The sequence below is a fragment of the Abramis brama genome (genome assembly GCF_963993115.1).
Source record: "Abramis brama genome assembly, chromosome: 17".
Lineage (NCBI taxonomy): Eukaryota > Metazoa > Chordata > Actinopteri > Cypriniformes > Leuciscidae > Abramis > Abramis brama.
In genome coordinates, this window is record NC_139979.1 from 17,667,678 (window position 1) to 17,684,712 (window position 17,035).

The 17,035-nt window shown below is 38.6% G+C and overlaps 1 protein-coding gene across 1 annotated transcript in view; it reads right to left on the bottom strand.

The window, feature by feature from the left end:
- Nucleotides 1-17,035, bottom strand: part of kcnn3 (potassium intermediate/small conductance calcium-activated channel, subfamily N, member 3) — a 63,647-nt gene that overhangs the window by 45,745 nt on the left and 867 nt on the right. The window contains exons 2-3 of the mRNA XM_084089487.1: nt 15,662-16,732; nt 1,249-1,344 (exon numbers count right to left, since the gene is read on the bottom strand). Of these exons, the coding sequence (XP_083945613.1) occupies nt 1,249-1,344; nt 15,662-16,687 (1,122 nt within the window). The 5' untranslated portion in view covers nt 16,688-16,732. The remainder of the gene's footprint in view (nt 1-1,248; nt 1,345-15,661; nt 16,733-17,035) is intronic.

Sequence of the window (17,035 nt, forward strand, 5' to 3'; positions counted from 1 at the left end):
CAGAGAACGCTGCTGCCCTCGAATGCCCATGTGCCATGATTCACCACTGCTCGAAGCAAATATTTTAATTATCAATTAACTATTCGTTTTATAATGTAGCTGCATATTGTGGCTGTTAAACAGAGTGAAACACACTGGAAAGTTATAATAGTTTGGTCAAATATCACATTTGGGATGGGAGAGCACAGTGGTCTGGAAGAGAAATCCCCCCCCCCCCCCCCCGCGAAATAAAGCCGCGAAATAAATTGAGAAAAACTCAATTTACTTTGAGTCACAATTATCTTTTAAAATGTTTTATTCTGTGATGGAAACAAGCTTCCATACGAAGTACAAAAGTCACTTTCAAACCAAAAGATTTCTGTTGGTCAACGCAGCAAATTCATCCAACTTGAACCTGTTGTGAGATCTGCATTGGGAAATCTTAAAGGGATAGTTCACTTTGAAATTAAATTTTGGTATGTTTTAGCTTACCTCAAGGGCATCCAAGATGTTGGTGTCTTTGTTTCCGCAGTAGTTTCAATTTTGATATTTTTAGGTCAAACCGTTCTTGTCTGTCAGTCATATAATGCAGGTCTATGGTCACCACCTCAAAGAGCAAGCACAGAGAAGTCCAAATTAAACAATTCCCCATCGTAAGTACATATTGATGGCCTAAGACACGAAACGAGCGGTTTATGTGAGAAAACGAACAGTATTTATATCGTTTTTACCTCTTGTACACAACCACGTCCAAGTGATCTGAGGGCGTGCGCGCTTCCTGGTGTGTGACGTGTGCACGCGTTCTGGCTTAGTCTGCTTGGACGTGGTTGTGTACAAGAGGTAAAAACAATATAAATACTGTTCGTTTTCTCACATAAACCGCTCGTTTCGTGTCTTAGGCCATCAATATGTACTTACGATGGGGAATTGTTTCATTTGGACTTCTCTGTGCTTGCTCTTTGAGGTGGTGACCATAGACCTGCATTATATGACTGACAGACAAGAACGGTTTGACCTAAAAATATCAAAATTGAAACTACTGCGGAAACAAAGACACCAACATCTTGGATGCCCTTGACGTAAGCTAAAACATAACAAAATTTAATTTCAAAGTGAACTATCCCTTTAAGCCCCCCCCACGAAATTCCAGATCGCATGAATTCCTATTGAAATAACAAGATTTCGCCCACGGAAATTCGTAGAACAATGGTGAATGTGTCCACACCTCAACAATAGACACTAATGTGAGAACATCATTTGTGTGTTTACCTGCACCTCTCGAGCATGGTAAGCGATGATTAGTCCAAGAAGGATGACGGTGGAAAGGCTGATAAGACACTTCAACGCCAGAGAATACATTGAGCTCTGTAAAACACATACACATAATGTTATTAGTAAACACACCATTTTTATTTCACAGAGAAATATTCACTTACAGGTGCAAACCCTGTGTATTTGGGGGGGAAGGGATCACAGAGAAAATTAAAGAGCTAGTTAAGCAAAAAATGAAATGTCTGGCATTATTTTATTATAAACTTATGTGACTGACTTGACATGATGCAATTTCAATGAATGGGGAATGGATTTTTCAAGCTTCAGAAGGATGCAGAAGTACTAGAAGTATTTTAAAAGTGGTTCAAATGACTCGTGCACTACATTCCATATCTTCTGAAGTCGTACGGTAGATCTGTGTGATGAACAGACGGAAATTTTTAATCATGTGATAAAATTCCCTGAATGACATCAAATCAAAGTCTGTCAGATGTTACATTCCTCATGAATAACAACTGGAATTTCAATCCGTTTCTCATGCAAATCTATCATATGGCACCAGAAGATTTGGAATATACCCGACTGTTCAGTGGTTTGGGTTCAGCAAGATTATTTTTTAAAGCAAGGAATACTTTTATTCAGCAAGGATGCATTAAATTGATCAAAGGTGGCAGTAAAGGCATTTATAATGTTACAAAAGTTTTCTATTTCAAAAAATATTAAGACTGTTAAAACACAACTGTTTTCAACATTGATAAATATAAGAAATGTTTCTTGACTCCAAAATCAGCATATTAGAATGATTTCTGAAGGATCATGTGACACTGAAGACTGGAGCAATTCAGCTTTGCCATCACAGGAATAAATTACAATATATTGAAATAAAAATGAAAATTGTATTTACTGCATTTTTTGTAGTTTTACTGTATTTTTGATCAAATCGAAAGCAGCCTTGTTAAGCATTAGACACTTCTTTCAAAAACAAAAAATTCTTACTAACACCAAACCTTTCACCTCATTAGATGTATAAACCACTTTTATGATTTCTCCATAGGCATTTTCCAACCTCGTTGAAGCTTGACAGCCCCAGTCCTCATTCACTATCATTAAATCAGGGGAAAATATATGATATTGATTAAAAATTCACCTTTTGTGTCCCATGGAAGACAAATAATGACAAATAAGACACGAGGGTGAGTAAATGATGAAATAATTGTCATTTTTAGGTCAACTATCTCTTTAAATAAAAAATTTACAGCACAATCGCAGCATGTGCATCTGTGCCATATAGTCTGCCAAGACATTTTTAGTATCTTTTCATAATCTATGGATTACATGCACATCACTTCAAACCACACACATACACACACACACACACAGAGAGAGAGAGAGAGAGAGAGAGAGAGAGAATGTCATAGTTACTCAAATGTTTGTCTGACTGTGTGTTATTGCAGGGATCTCACCTTGACACCTATATACTATACACTACTGCCTGCTGCACAAATTTGATTTAATTAACACACACACACACACACAACTTGCTTAAACTCTCTCTTGACTGAAAAGCTTTTAAAGTTCTTAAGCACTTCCAGCCTGAGCCTCGATGCTGTCCAGCTGAACCACACACATTATTAGATTGGCCACCTGTGGGTCTAATTTAAGGCTCCGTACTGGAAGCATTATTCTACAAGGACAGACAGACAGTGGTGTCTGGGGGACCAACGGCTCCTCAGTCTCTCACTCTCACACTGACACACACCCACACACACATATATAAATACTCAGGGCTCCTAACTGGAGCACATGCACACTGTACCCATCCAGGGGCTAACAGCTTATCGATACAACTGTTGCTTTTCATTCTCTGTCAGGCTTTCAGACAAGTCCTAAAGATGATTTTCTCTAATAGGTGGAAAGATTGATTGGCCCTATATGCTCAACGTGATTTATCCGAGTAGATGTTGGATATGGTAAAGCCATGACTGTCTGGAAACTCATTACGCGCACACAAAACGTACAAATATGCACAGACAATAATGCAAATGCACATTAACTTGAACTTGAACTAAAGTTACACGCCAGGCAAAATGTATAACTCACATTGTGAATAAGCTTTTGCCCAAAAAATGTACAACATACTGTACAATGCAGTGTTCAATTTCTATAAAAAAAAATCACAGGCATGAAGCAACAATTCACAACACTACCTTCTAAAAAAGTAGCTAATAAACAGCATGTAAACATGTAAACAAATATATATGTTTAATTTTTTAATTGTTATAGTTTGACACATTTTTGTCATTTTTGTCCACTAAAATGATATGCCAATTCAATTAAAAATGAAGTAAAACGGATTCAAATATAATTATTTATACAATGCAATTTAATATAAAATATGATATAATATAATTATATTTTTAACAAATAATAAAGGCAAAACTAATTGATAATTATAATGTATTACACCATATTCTATTCTATATTATTATAATAAACAAATACTTTTGCCTTTATTATTTATGTTAAATATATTATAATTTTAATATAATATAATATAATAGAAAGGGATCATCTGTGTTCGTTTTACATTTAGTTCATCACGTTTAGTTCAGTTTCCTGTGTTTCTGTTAGTTGGTTTCTCATTGTTTCATTCTCATTTGCACCTGTTGTTCATTTCGTTGATAGGTTTGTCTGTGTATTTAAGCTCTGGGTTTCGTTCTGTTCATTGTCAGTTCTCGTTGTGTGTATAGCGGTTGTTTTGTTTCGTAGTGTTCTGCACTGCTGCACACACTGCTGCGATTAGATCCTTTCTCACATTTATTGCAACTGGAACGTGACAAAAATATATAAGATTAGATTAGATTTAGTAGATAGTACAGTGGATATTTAACAGGAAAGCCAAGGGAGAGAGACCCAGGTCATTATATGTAATGAGAAACGCACTATCCCCCATAGCACTGCTCCAACATATTGACTAATAAAGGAAATTTCTAAAATGAAATTAAAACATGTCATGTCAGACATCACAAAATTGAGAGAGATCTTCACTAGAGGCCTTTATGGAGGTCAGAATTTTACTTTCTTCTCACTTTCCCCAACCCTCTCTTCTCGCTCTGCCTGCGTTTTTTGTTTTCTTACCATCCTCCTAAGTGAGTCCTCAGTGTCTGTGACATGACTATCAGACCTCATGTTATATACTAGCGTGTGAACAGTGAGTATGACGAACATACTCATGGCTAGATTGGCAGTTATTGATCCAGGTCATGATGGACACCATGCAGAGCTAATAGGCTTTCTGAGCTCCATTAACTCCATCAGCATTCTCTCACACGCTCAAAATATAACTCCTGCTCTTCTTCTTTTCATTTCTCCTCCATCTATACAGCATCCTCTCTTTACTTCTCTCTGGTCCTTTTATAAACGCCGAACAAAACGGCTCTGACGTCTGAATACAGTCATCTTCGAGCCTTCTGTCTGTCACGCAGTTACACAAACACATTCGCGCGCAAACACACGTCGCACACGCTCGCAGTTGAACATACCGCCACAAATGCAAACCGTCATCTGTGATTCTAATGCAATTACTTCCTCTTGTTTCGATTTCTTCATTTACCACTGGTGTTGGATGAAGTGACTCACTTGAAAAATCTCAAATACAAGCCACATACGACCTGCAGTACACACACACACACACAACGAGACATTTTTTTCAGATCCTGAAACACAAACAAGACTCATAATGCTTAAAGTGGGATGAAATGGAAGTTGCACTAGTCTTTTTTTCCCTACAGTAAGTTATATCCAAGGCTTCTTGAACAACAAAAAATGTAGCGCGGGACTTTTTGAACATTAATTGGATTGTTGGAACGTTGCTCCTGATCTCCTGAGAGTGACGGGTTGTCCCGTCCTCGCATCAGTAAACACATCATCAGAGAAGTCATTGCAAAAGGGAGGGGAAGTTATTTTCATTAATGATTATGAGGTCAGGTTAATTTTTTTTAATGTGCATGGATAAATCATTAATAACCGGATAGAACAAATAAAAATAAAGAATTGTCCATTCTGATTAGGGGTGGGAATCTCTAGGCACCTCACGTTTCGATTCGATTACGATTCAGAGGGCTGCGATGCGATGCTAAAACGATTATCGATGCATCTTTTTTTGTGTGTGACTACTTGGTACTTTTAAAGCAAAGTATTTATAATGACCCATAAATAATCTTTAGCCTATTTGTTTATGCGCAGCTAGACCAGCCATTTTAGCATGATTTGTGACACCATCAGTATCAGATATCATAGTTGATTTAAAATGTGCTATTGAGATGGAGATTTATGGAGATTTTGGTCTTTCTGTCTTTCAAGCAGAAAGAAAATGTACTTCTTCTGACATAGAAAATAGCTGGTACCAAGATGGTCGCCGTTTGGACCGTCCCTTAAAGGGGCTTTTTCCTGGACAAACACAGATTTGCAGATGATTAATGTCACTGTATGTGCAGTGTTATGTGTGTATGACCCTTCATTCGGAGCACTTTGTCTAAGTCAAGCAGTCTAATGATCTGAACCCTCTGGCCAAACCAATCGCACACACGCCACACTTTATCATTCACCCTGAGACCTACACTCACCCCATACAGAAAAACACAGCAAATAAACCACAATCAAGCTTTATAAACACGCACACATAAGCCAATAGATACATCACCAACACACACACACACACAGCCAACCACGGCTGGTAATATGAGAATCTGATCTGCCACCTTTACAAGAGGAACTTTATTGCTCAGAAGTTGCTCATTCAAAGCTCAGGGCTGAGTTTCCCGATAACGTTGTTTCTTAGTGCGCTACGAAGACTCTTAAGGTATAACTTAACTAAAGGTATACCATTTCTAGGCGTGTTCCCCGAACCATACCTTAGGAAGCTGCTTAAGATATACCTTCTTACGTGCGACGTGAGCCGGTGCTGTCCGTGGAGATGGTGCTGAATTGGTTGATATCGATGGCTCGAGAATCAATTATTCTCTCGTGCAGGGGCTGTTTCACTGCATTATGTGAGAAAGCGGTGTTCTTTATAAAAGAAGCACTTTAGAAATAGTTGAAATTGCATTTATTAGGACTCATTGAGGGTTTGGAAAAATCCAAACTATAATAGCCAAACCTACATATTTTAAAATTGTATCATATATTGCTGCCATGATAACCATTTCAAATGTTTACGTACTTCTCTTTCCCATTTTTGTTCGCTGAGGTGGAGCTGCGATGAAATATTGTTCTTGTAAATACTTTCCAGCATTTCAGTAATAAAAGTGTACATCTTACATACGGTGCTCGGCAGTGATCAAAAAGGATTTAAACAGTGAATTTTGAATCTCTTCTTATAAACTCAGAGATTTGGATTCAGACTACGACCTGTTTGTCAAAAAACTTTAGGTACTAATTTGGCCAGGGATTTTTACGCGGGTTGGGTAAGAAAAAACACTGATATTATGGATTCGGACGGCACTAAAATCACCGACTTACCCCTGTAAATGTTTAAAATACCGTACGAGCCCATGATAAACAATATTAGCGTCCGAATAGGACTTAACTGACAGTAGCCTATGTTTTCACTGGCCTTTAAAAGCGCTCTTTTATTAAATTAATAATATAATATATATAATAATATAATTAAAATTTTAACAACAATCAGTGTAATGATAATTTTATTCTTTGCATTAAAACACTTGAATTAGCCTAATTGAACACTGTCTGGGTGTATTAAAACTTCAGAATTATATTCATATAGACCTGCAACAGTGATAAGGTAAAGCTAAGAGTGGTCCAGACCAACCTTCCGAACGTATGACTTACAGAAGGTATACTTAACTAAGAACGTTTCGGGAAACACGTATTAACGATAAGGTACAGCTTAAGGTGTAACTAAAGAACGACGTAGCGTTAAGAAGGTTTCGGGAAACCCAGCCCAGATTACTTGGAGTTTTTATTTATAATTTTTTGTATCTGTTTTCTCAAAAAAAAAAAAAAAAAAAAAATCCTAAGGCACAAATGACAGCTGTTGACATACAGAAGAGAGCTATGAAAATTGTGTGCCTAGCATAGTTCAACCTAGCTAAAGGTACGGTAAAAGTAGCATAGCTAGTTTGGCTGATTGTAGCATTGCTACATTTTAAATCATGCAGCTTTTCATGTAGTGAAGCTATTATTGATTACATTGCAGGCAGCGTTGAGTAAACGTTACCATAATATCAGCAATAAAGGCATGTATTCTCTGTTGGATGGTGAGAATCAAAACAAACAATATATAATTAAGGAATAGATAACTCTTTTGAATCTGTTTCTTCTCAGTGAAACTGTCAAACAAATTGCAGTTTACAATCTAAATTGAACTTACGATTTTTAATATGCACATGAAAAATAAGTAGCTTATTGCTAAATTTGCACTGCAAATGTGGCACAGAAGCACTTCTGAATTGCCATTTAGGTGTCTTTACACAAATGCTGCAGACAAATGCAACACAGCAATTTCAACTGTATACTTGATACTAGGGGCTGAGGTGGGTCAGAGCAGGCATAAATTGGTCTGGCTTTTATGCAGTATTATGTCTTTACACGGTGAGCAGGCACAGAGCAACCTTAACTATGCTGTGTAAAGGAGCCTTATGTAACAACAAGCTACTTGTTACTTGAAAATTCTAGATATCTATAAATCATATCCAGCAAATGAATTAATGTTAAACTGGCTTGCCATATTCCTTAGGGTTACCGACCAAACTGTTATTTTAAACCACAAAACAAAAATGCTACAAAAGCACACACCACCACCAAAACCAAATGTTACAAAAACAGTAATGTATCTCACTGAATGAAAAACACACACACACAGAAAAGCCCAATAACCCACCGAGTGGCACACACACACTTGATTACACACTGACATACACCATTACACCCCTGAAAACCCAATTACATACTCAGAAGCCAAGGAAAAAATGGAAACACACACACACAGCCTCACCAACATGCACGCAGTCATACAGGCACATACATTAAGCTTACAGCATTAATGGCCATTTGAAGGTCCTTTTAATTCAGTGCACTATTGCCCCCTCGCTCTTTCACTGACCCTTCCACGGGCTGTCCATCTCTTCTCATGTTTCCATTCCTTTTTCCCCTCACTCTCTTTTTTTTTCTTTTTTGTACTGATGATTATTGCTCCCGTGAGAGGGCTGTAAAAGCGTTAGTGTGGCAGGAGTGAGATTAGGGTCGGGCAACCCACTGGATCACCCCTTATATATGTCTTAGAGATGGATTACACATAAACACAGGTTCGTTTTTTCTAAAATAGTGGGGACTTTCCATTGACTCGTATTGTTTTAATAATGAGCAAAATACATTTTCTATCCCCTCTTCACCAAAATCTAATCCCCACAGAACACTTTTCAGCATCATTACTCCAGTTTTCAGTGTCACATGATCCTTCAGAAATCATTCTAATATGCTGATTTGGTGCTCAAGAAACATTTCTTTTTTTATCACAGTTGATTTTTTTTTTTAAACTTGGTCCTCTATACACACACACAGTGCCCCACCACCTTGTGCATTGGCAACAGGTTGATCAACCAAGGGATTTTGCATGCTTCCTTGCATCTAATAAACAAGTCCAAGCTAAGATGTTCCAAAGGGACGCATGACAGAGTGAGGAGGGTGTGAAAATTAAGTATTGATTTGACAGGAGCTTTTTCCAGGTGTTTAGGGCTGTTCAGGGTCGAGCAAACATGTGAGGCTGGAGATGGATGGATTTAATGAATACGGCCTCGTGCAACTCTACATGCTATTGAACAGTTTCATCAAGACCTATAATGACCTTTTATGTTATCCAACGGGACCCAAATACTAACCAATCTGACCACATTGAAAACTCAAAATGCCTCAAAATAGGACTTAAACCTGGAAATAAACAGAGTTCCAGAATATTTTAAAATGTAAAATGCTATGCCCTAAAATATTGTAGATTCTGCACTATTTCTAGTCAAATAAATTTTGTGTCATTGATGATATGGCTACTTTCTACAGACAGTCAGATGATTTCATCAGGTTTGTGCAGATTTGAGTGCTGCTGTCATTAAAACAAAAGAGGAAAACCAAAGGCTAAGACAATCTTAAACTCATGTTTATGCTAATATTATAATATCTAATGAAAAAGAAGTCCGAAAAATGCTAAGCAGAAGCATTTTCGTTTGTGAGCTCAGACTTTTGGACCCCACTGTACCGCATATATCAGCTGTGTTTTAGGACAACAATTCAATTATTTTGCATGTAATATAAGGAACTAGTTAATGTAGACGGCAAATAAAAAGTCTATATGAAAGAGCAAATATTTACATGAAATACAACAATGCTAGTAACACGCAATGGCTCCTATTTCACACTGCACTCTTTCGTGCTGTTCTTATCAGCTCTCGCTCTCTCCTGTTCCTTTTACCTGTCTATTTAAGGAAGGAAGGAAGGATGTGTACGGAGTGTGAATGGACCAGACATCTCCAGAGGAACCACAGCTGAGCGTGCAAGGAACACACACATCTTCACACATACAAACACCTAAACACATCAACAACATTTGCATGTAACATCAATACCTTCACAAAGTTGTATAAATGATATTTACTATAAATGATATTTTACTATATACACGATTTGAGGATTAATTCATTAAACTAATTGCAATTAATTGCATATCACTATTTTCAGAGAAAAGCCCCCAAACAAAGATAAGTGAAAGACATTACATAATTGTGGCAAACAGCGACTTTAGAAGTCAGTTGTGTTTTATCTCATTTCACTGAATATAAGGAATGTCCGATGGTAGTTAAAGTCTGTGTAAAATCAATACTGACAACTCTTATTTTTAATGGAATATTGCAGGTTATTATAAATTATTTATCCGTGCAGTGCACATCATTATTATTATTTTTTTTAATTCATGTGCCCTCATAATGTTCTTTAATCAAAACAACTTCTCCCTCTTGCAACGACATTTCTTCTCTTCTCTGATGATGTTTTTGGCGTGAGGGCGGGGCAACCTGCCACTTACATGAGATCATAGAAATAGCAAACCACAATCAATTTCTGATGGACAAAATCAAGTCCCGCCCTACATTTTTTTTCGTTCAGGAAGCCGTTTTACTCAGATATGCGAGACGAAAAGGAAAAAGAGACTAGTCGCAAATTCCGTTCCATCCTGACTTTAAATTCCTTATTTAGGGAATCAATGTATGGTTTAGGAGTTGTGATTCATTTCTTTCTTTTTAATTGCATATGAGTAATGCACTAAATCAATGCATTAAATCGACAGCCATAATATACTCATATACTCCCATCCAGATCAGCATACACTTCACATCCCAAACTAGTGAAATCTAAATTTGTATATGCTCAAGCATAGACAGCCTTCTTCAGCTTCTTTGATTCAATGTGCACACACAACTGCCATTTGAAAAGAGACGAGAGCGTTAAGAGGTTAGGAAAATGTTTTGGACATAATGATGCCTCATCAGGAATTTCCTGCTGGTTTCCATCCTTTCAAAAGCAGCTGTCACACACACACACACACACACACACACAGTTCAAGCGGTGCAGTGAAGCCATCAATAGGCGCTTGATGGTGTGCAAAGGTGATTATCAATAATCAATATAGCCGGTCACTCAGAGATGTGAGCGTTCGGCAGCATCTAAGCAGTCGCTTTCCTTATTTATTCCCTCTGCCATCACTCAATTTTCCATTCAAATAATCTTGTTTCAAATGGGAGTTACCATTCACTATACAGGGGGTTTGAGGAGAGGTAATTCCCCATTAGATGAGTCGAATCAAATTGAAGCAGTTTGGAGGAAGTGGAAGAGCATCAGTATCTCGCATGTCTCTGGACCTTCAACAGTAATGCACTGAGAAAAGCCCTTTAATTGCTCTGAGGGGCGATGCAGCACTAACAGGCTTTTATTGTGCTGTTTTATAATGGCTATAATGGTATACAATCAGCATGGCCATTATTCATGTGCAAACTTGACTCACTCACCCGTTTTCCATCTCAAATAAAGAGATTTTATTACAGCCTTTCATTTCATCTCTTCTAACACTCACTCGCTTTTCTCTCCCTCTCCAATAACACTCCCCCGTTCACCGCCCACTACAATAACAGAGAGAGAGAGAAAGAGCACTAAGGATAGTGAGTACAAGAAAGAAAGTGAAAAATATCCAGACCCAGAATAATTACCAGGAGAGAAGCGGAAAGGAATCGCCAGAGAGAGGAAAGAGAAAATGAGTACAAGAGAGAGTGAAAGAATGAGAAAAGAAACCATGTGTGTGACAGAGAGAAAAAGAGAAACAAAGCGCAAGTGGAAAAGAGCGATAGACAAAAGAGAAAGCCACAGGGAAGACAGGCAGCAAAAGAGAGATACTGAGACAGAACAAATTTCCTATATATCTGCCATATCACAAGCACCTGCGCAGAACAAGGACCACAACTACACGTACAAGGGATTTCCAGAATACATGCTGAGACAGATCCATTCAGAACAGTGCCAGATGCAAGAGAACACCTCATAACGCTCGCACAAACCCACTCGCGCACAGACACACACTTCAGACGACAGAGCTGTTCCAAAACCTACTGGGCATTTTAAGCAACACAAAGACTCGGTTATTCTGCCTTCTAAGACACCTCGTTTTAGACAAATTTCAAAGGAGCATTGCATGTAGCCTTCAAGGTAAATGCAATCCCAGAATGCACTGCAGCAAGCTCAGCAAAAACCGGAAAATGCAATAGAATGATTATAACAATGGAAATTATCAATAAAAACATTACAGTGTCATTAAAATGTACAATTTTACCCAATATTTATGTGTGCTGTGTTTTTGAGCTCATTGGAGTATCCAGGTGTTAGCTTAGCAACATGCTAACGTCAAACTCTATTGGAGTCAATAGAGTTGAGTAATGCTACGTAAAGTGTCCCAAATCGTACAATTTTACCTAATATTTATGTGTGCTATGGGTTTTTAAGCTTATTAGAGTACCCAGCTTTTAGCTTAGCAACATGCTAACATCAAACTCTATTGGACTAAATTGAGAGATGAGTATGCCTGCATACAGTGAGCTAAATCATGTATGTGTTTTTAAGCTTTTGAGTATATCCAGCTGTTCCAACATACTAACATCAAACTGAATCAATTGAGAGTACCTATAGCCTACTGTACATATAAGGTGCCGAATGGGTCACTTATAAGGTTCCATAATGCTTTTATTAGTTAATATTAGCATATTAGCTTCCTGTCATCAACAAAAATCAGGCAACTGACACCAAAGTTAAATAAGTTGACAATGAGCTCGGCTCTGTGTGTCCATTTCTTACTCACCCGCACACACATTCAGCCTTCAATCTGAGGCTGTGGCTTCTACAGTGGAAAATATTAGGCCTTGACACAATGTGTCAGTTACATTCAATCCTTTTAACGTAACAGCACAAGAATCAGTCACTTACCTAACTTCAGCCTCACTGATTTTGAGACTTTGGCTTTATATAAAATGTTACTAGTCTGTAATTCTTGTCTTGAGTAACACTATGTAGGCTGTGATGGCAGTTACATCTACTTTGATCATCAGGCAACACTTGATGTTTAGCTCAGACTGCGTGGATGCGTGTTCTCGTCTCCCATGGGTTCAATACTTATGCAGAGCAAAATGGAGGTTTGTAATGCATAAATAAAGAGACAGAATATTCCTTCAAAATGTATAAATCTGTTTTAGGGAAGCTAAACACATACAGTCAACCCACACCACTTTCTGTATTAAACTGTTTCAGTATTGGGTTTATTGAGCTCTATCATCAAAATGCTTTCAATTTCCACAATTTTGACTCATCCCTCAGTTCTTTACAGTCTTCACAGTGAAACACTTAATGTAAGTCTAGACAGTGTGGAGGGTTTAAAAGTAGAAATGTGTAGCTCGATTGTTGGTTGGAAGTAAATTATGGCAGTAAATTATTTATAATTCATTGATTCTCCCTACTACTACTTTATCATTTAAATTTTCTGAAAAGTTCAGAAGGTCTTCCAGGTCAGACCAGCCACTAGTCATGTACCTGAAATCACTGAAAACTGTGAGCCACACAGCATTTGATTTACAGAAATCATTTCACTTTTTAGAAGAGTTCTCTCAACATTGCATATCTAAACAACTCATGATGAGCACATTAATTACTATTTGAATTATCATTCAGTAAGTCATTTAAGAATGTATTACTGTCTTTGGAAGGCTTTTGTCTTTCAAACACATTAAAATAATAAGTTTAGGTTATTTCATATTGTCATGCAATGCAGGCATTCCCCCAACTTTTTTTTCCAGCTTTTTTTGACCTAACATATTTAATTGAAGTACCCCCTGAGATTTTAAGTTAGATCAATGATAAAATCAAGTCAATAATAATGTTAATGTTAAATAATAAAATTCACCGTTCTCTGATGTTTGTTAATTGTCATATGACATGCAGGTGAACAAATAAAATATTTGTATTATTAAAATATTTGTAATAAAAAATATATATATATATATTTTTTTTTTTGTGTGTGTGTGTTTTATTTTGATTTATTTTAATTACAAAAAATAATGATTTAATTACTTAATAGCTTTTCATTAAACTCACAAACCCCCTGCCTGATATTTAATGCACTTAACAAAGAATGGAATATATTTTCTTTCTTTTTGTATTTATATACCAATAGGGTACATGATTTTCCCATTCAAATCAATGTGATAAAATGATTTAGGTCAAAAGTAATCTAAAGGCAGGACTAATCAAAAAGTAGTCAGATTCTATTACCTTAAATGTGCATGGATTATGATACTAACAATTTTTGTCCAGTAATTTTGAATCAGTAACCGACTACAATTTGTTATTACTAGTAATCTACCCAGCACTGGCCATGGTATGTTTGTGAGGGATGATTCAAAATGTTCTTCTAGGAACTTGTTTTGGATCCAACAACATTCCTTTAAATAAAGTTTCTAAGCATTTCTTAATCACACAAATATTACTGATCTCTACTCCATTTAAGAAATCTCAGCTGTCCAAAATTCTTTCTGAGCCTACAGACATATGATCCTTTCAACATTACGAACCTTGAATGTCTACTGCAATGTGTATGTTCACTAAGATAGACAACTATTTAAAACATTCATGCTCACGCCAGATACACAGGTGCATCATTACTGTCCTCTGTTCCAAAAAGGTGACAAATGCCATACCAATTCTCCATGGATGTTTGTTTTGAGAGTTGATTTTCAGCTTAGCTTGTGAATCATGATATGGCCTTGCACCCTCTGAATAACAGAAGCTCCAGTGATGGGTTTCTTCGATCACACACTTCGTGCCCATTCAAACTGAGAGGGCTTTGAATGCAACTACCGAAAAACATTGATTTATATCTCTGATGATTATGTCGCAGGATTATTGTTGGTGTTTGTGGCAAAACAATCACGCATTCACATTGCACATCTAAACATGGTCACTCCAAATGAGTCACACTTTTCGCAGATCACTTGCTTTAAACAAAATCCTGTCATCATATAATCCACAGTCAAGCTGCTCGAAACCAGTGACTTTTTCCAAAAATTTGCTTGGTTTATTTAAGTTGGGAAAAAAACAACACTAAACAGAAACTAAGGCACGGTGCGGTCACATTTCTGTTAAATTTTGTGAGGAAGAAAAGGTCCATTGACAAAAGTGTAGAAATGTATGAAGCACCATTTACACAGAAGTCAAACCGATGAAGCCGATGCAAAATCTGCATTGTTAAATGTTTCGTCATCACGTGAAATTCCCAATCGCATGGATACCTACTGAAATGAGGTTTGTTCTCACATGTCAAGCAAGCACTGTTGGGCTGCCGTTTTTTTTACCATATTTGATGTGCTCAATGCATGTGCATTGATAAATGTTTATATATGAATAAAAGTCTAAATTAAATCTTTGTATCATATAAAATGATCAAGTCTCATCAGAAGACTTGGATTAAACTGCTGGATTCATGGGAATTACTTTTCTGATCTCATTTTGTACGTTTTGGTTGCTTGGACTTTCAATGGATGGACAAAAACGAGGGTGAATAAATTATGACAGAATTTTGTTTTTGTGTGGTCAAACATCTGTTCTTGTTGGTTTAATCTCATTATGTAACTTGATTTAATAGTCCGCAATACTATATGTATGGCTGCATCCAAGTTTTACCACTGATATTTTGGGAACATTATATGGGAAGCGCATGCACTTTCATTCTTATTCACACAGACAGAGCAGGACCAGCAGGAAGTGTCCTCGTGCCCGACCATTCACCCAAGTCCCCGGTACACAAAGTCCTCACCTTATTGTAGACACCCCAGGACAGCTCGGTCTCAATCACCATGACAACAATGCCAAACATGCCGAATATGAGCGCATAGTCACTAAGTCTCTTCCTCTTTTCGAACAGTGCCCTTCTGTGGCCTAGTTTGTAGCCAATGTTCTGATTCTTACGTTTAGAGGCTTTGGAAGCAGTCCTCCCTGGCCCTCCCACGGCACCGCCCCTCCTTCCGTTAGTCCCGCCCCCCGCCGCACCACCCAGCATGCCCCTGCTCTCGGAGAGGGCGTGGTTCTGGTGGTAGATGGACATTTGATTGGCCGAGGCCTCTAGTTCGTAAGCGTGTCCGTAAGGCGGATCCTCTTTCGAGGAGATGATGATCTCTGGGGGGTTCTGGGATTGGGGTTGACTGTGCTGAGAGGAGGCCGCGGTCACCTGACCCGCGCTCGCCCCGCCCTCTTTGGTGTCGCTTCCGCTGTCGGACTCGATGAGGTTCCGACGGGAGGCGCTGAGGCGGCTGAGCGGCTTCATCACGCCACCGCTGTACTTGCACGAACTCATGGCTATCTCTGTAAAGGGGTTACTGTCCCGTCTGTGCACCAGGGGACTGGCCTGCCTGTGCTTACATCCCCTCTCTCGCTCCCTCTCCCGCTCCCGTTCTCGCTCAGTGGAAGGTGAATGTGAGGAGTAGAATAGCGCATTGTAGACAGGCGACGTCTCCCCGCTCAGGCTGTGTTGGCTACCTAAGCAGGAGGAGAGCGGCGTGCTAGTGGGGTGGAGCGCGTTGGGGATTGGCGTGGACAGCTGGGGCGTCATGGACAGGGGTAATTTGGGCAGCGACGCCGGGGGAAGGTTCGGCGTGGTGGGCGAAGGGGTGCCATTGAGACGCTCCAGGCTGTTGTTGCCTCCCGTATGATTTGAGTGGTTGGTCCCAGGGTAGTTGCCAGAAAGGGAAGCATGGGAGATACCACCGAGAGGGAGGGGGAGACGTTGCTCTTCGTCTTCGCTCCCGCTGAGAAGGACCAGACTCAGAGAGGGAGGGGGATCCATGGCAACCAGGCTCCAGCAGGTTTGTTTGTGCTCTGCTCCTCAACTCTGGAGTTTAGTTGGAGGGAGAGAAAGGAAGAGTGAGAGTGAAGAACGGATCATTACGTTATTTATAACCGCATAAAATTAGCAGGATCAAAAGAGGGCTGGATTAAATGGGGGACTCCCCTCATATTAATAAATGAAGGATGGATCGAAAGTGTTGGGTGACACCGAGCTGTTGCAATGTGATGGAGGAGTTTGCGTGGAAGATCGTTGTGAGTGAAAAAAGAGAAAACTGATGAACCTATGAACCCATCCATATCTACTAATCGCTCTGAGCTTTCTCTCTCTCTCCATTGCCTTCTCTCT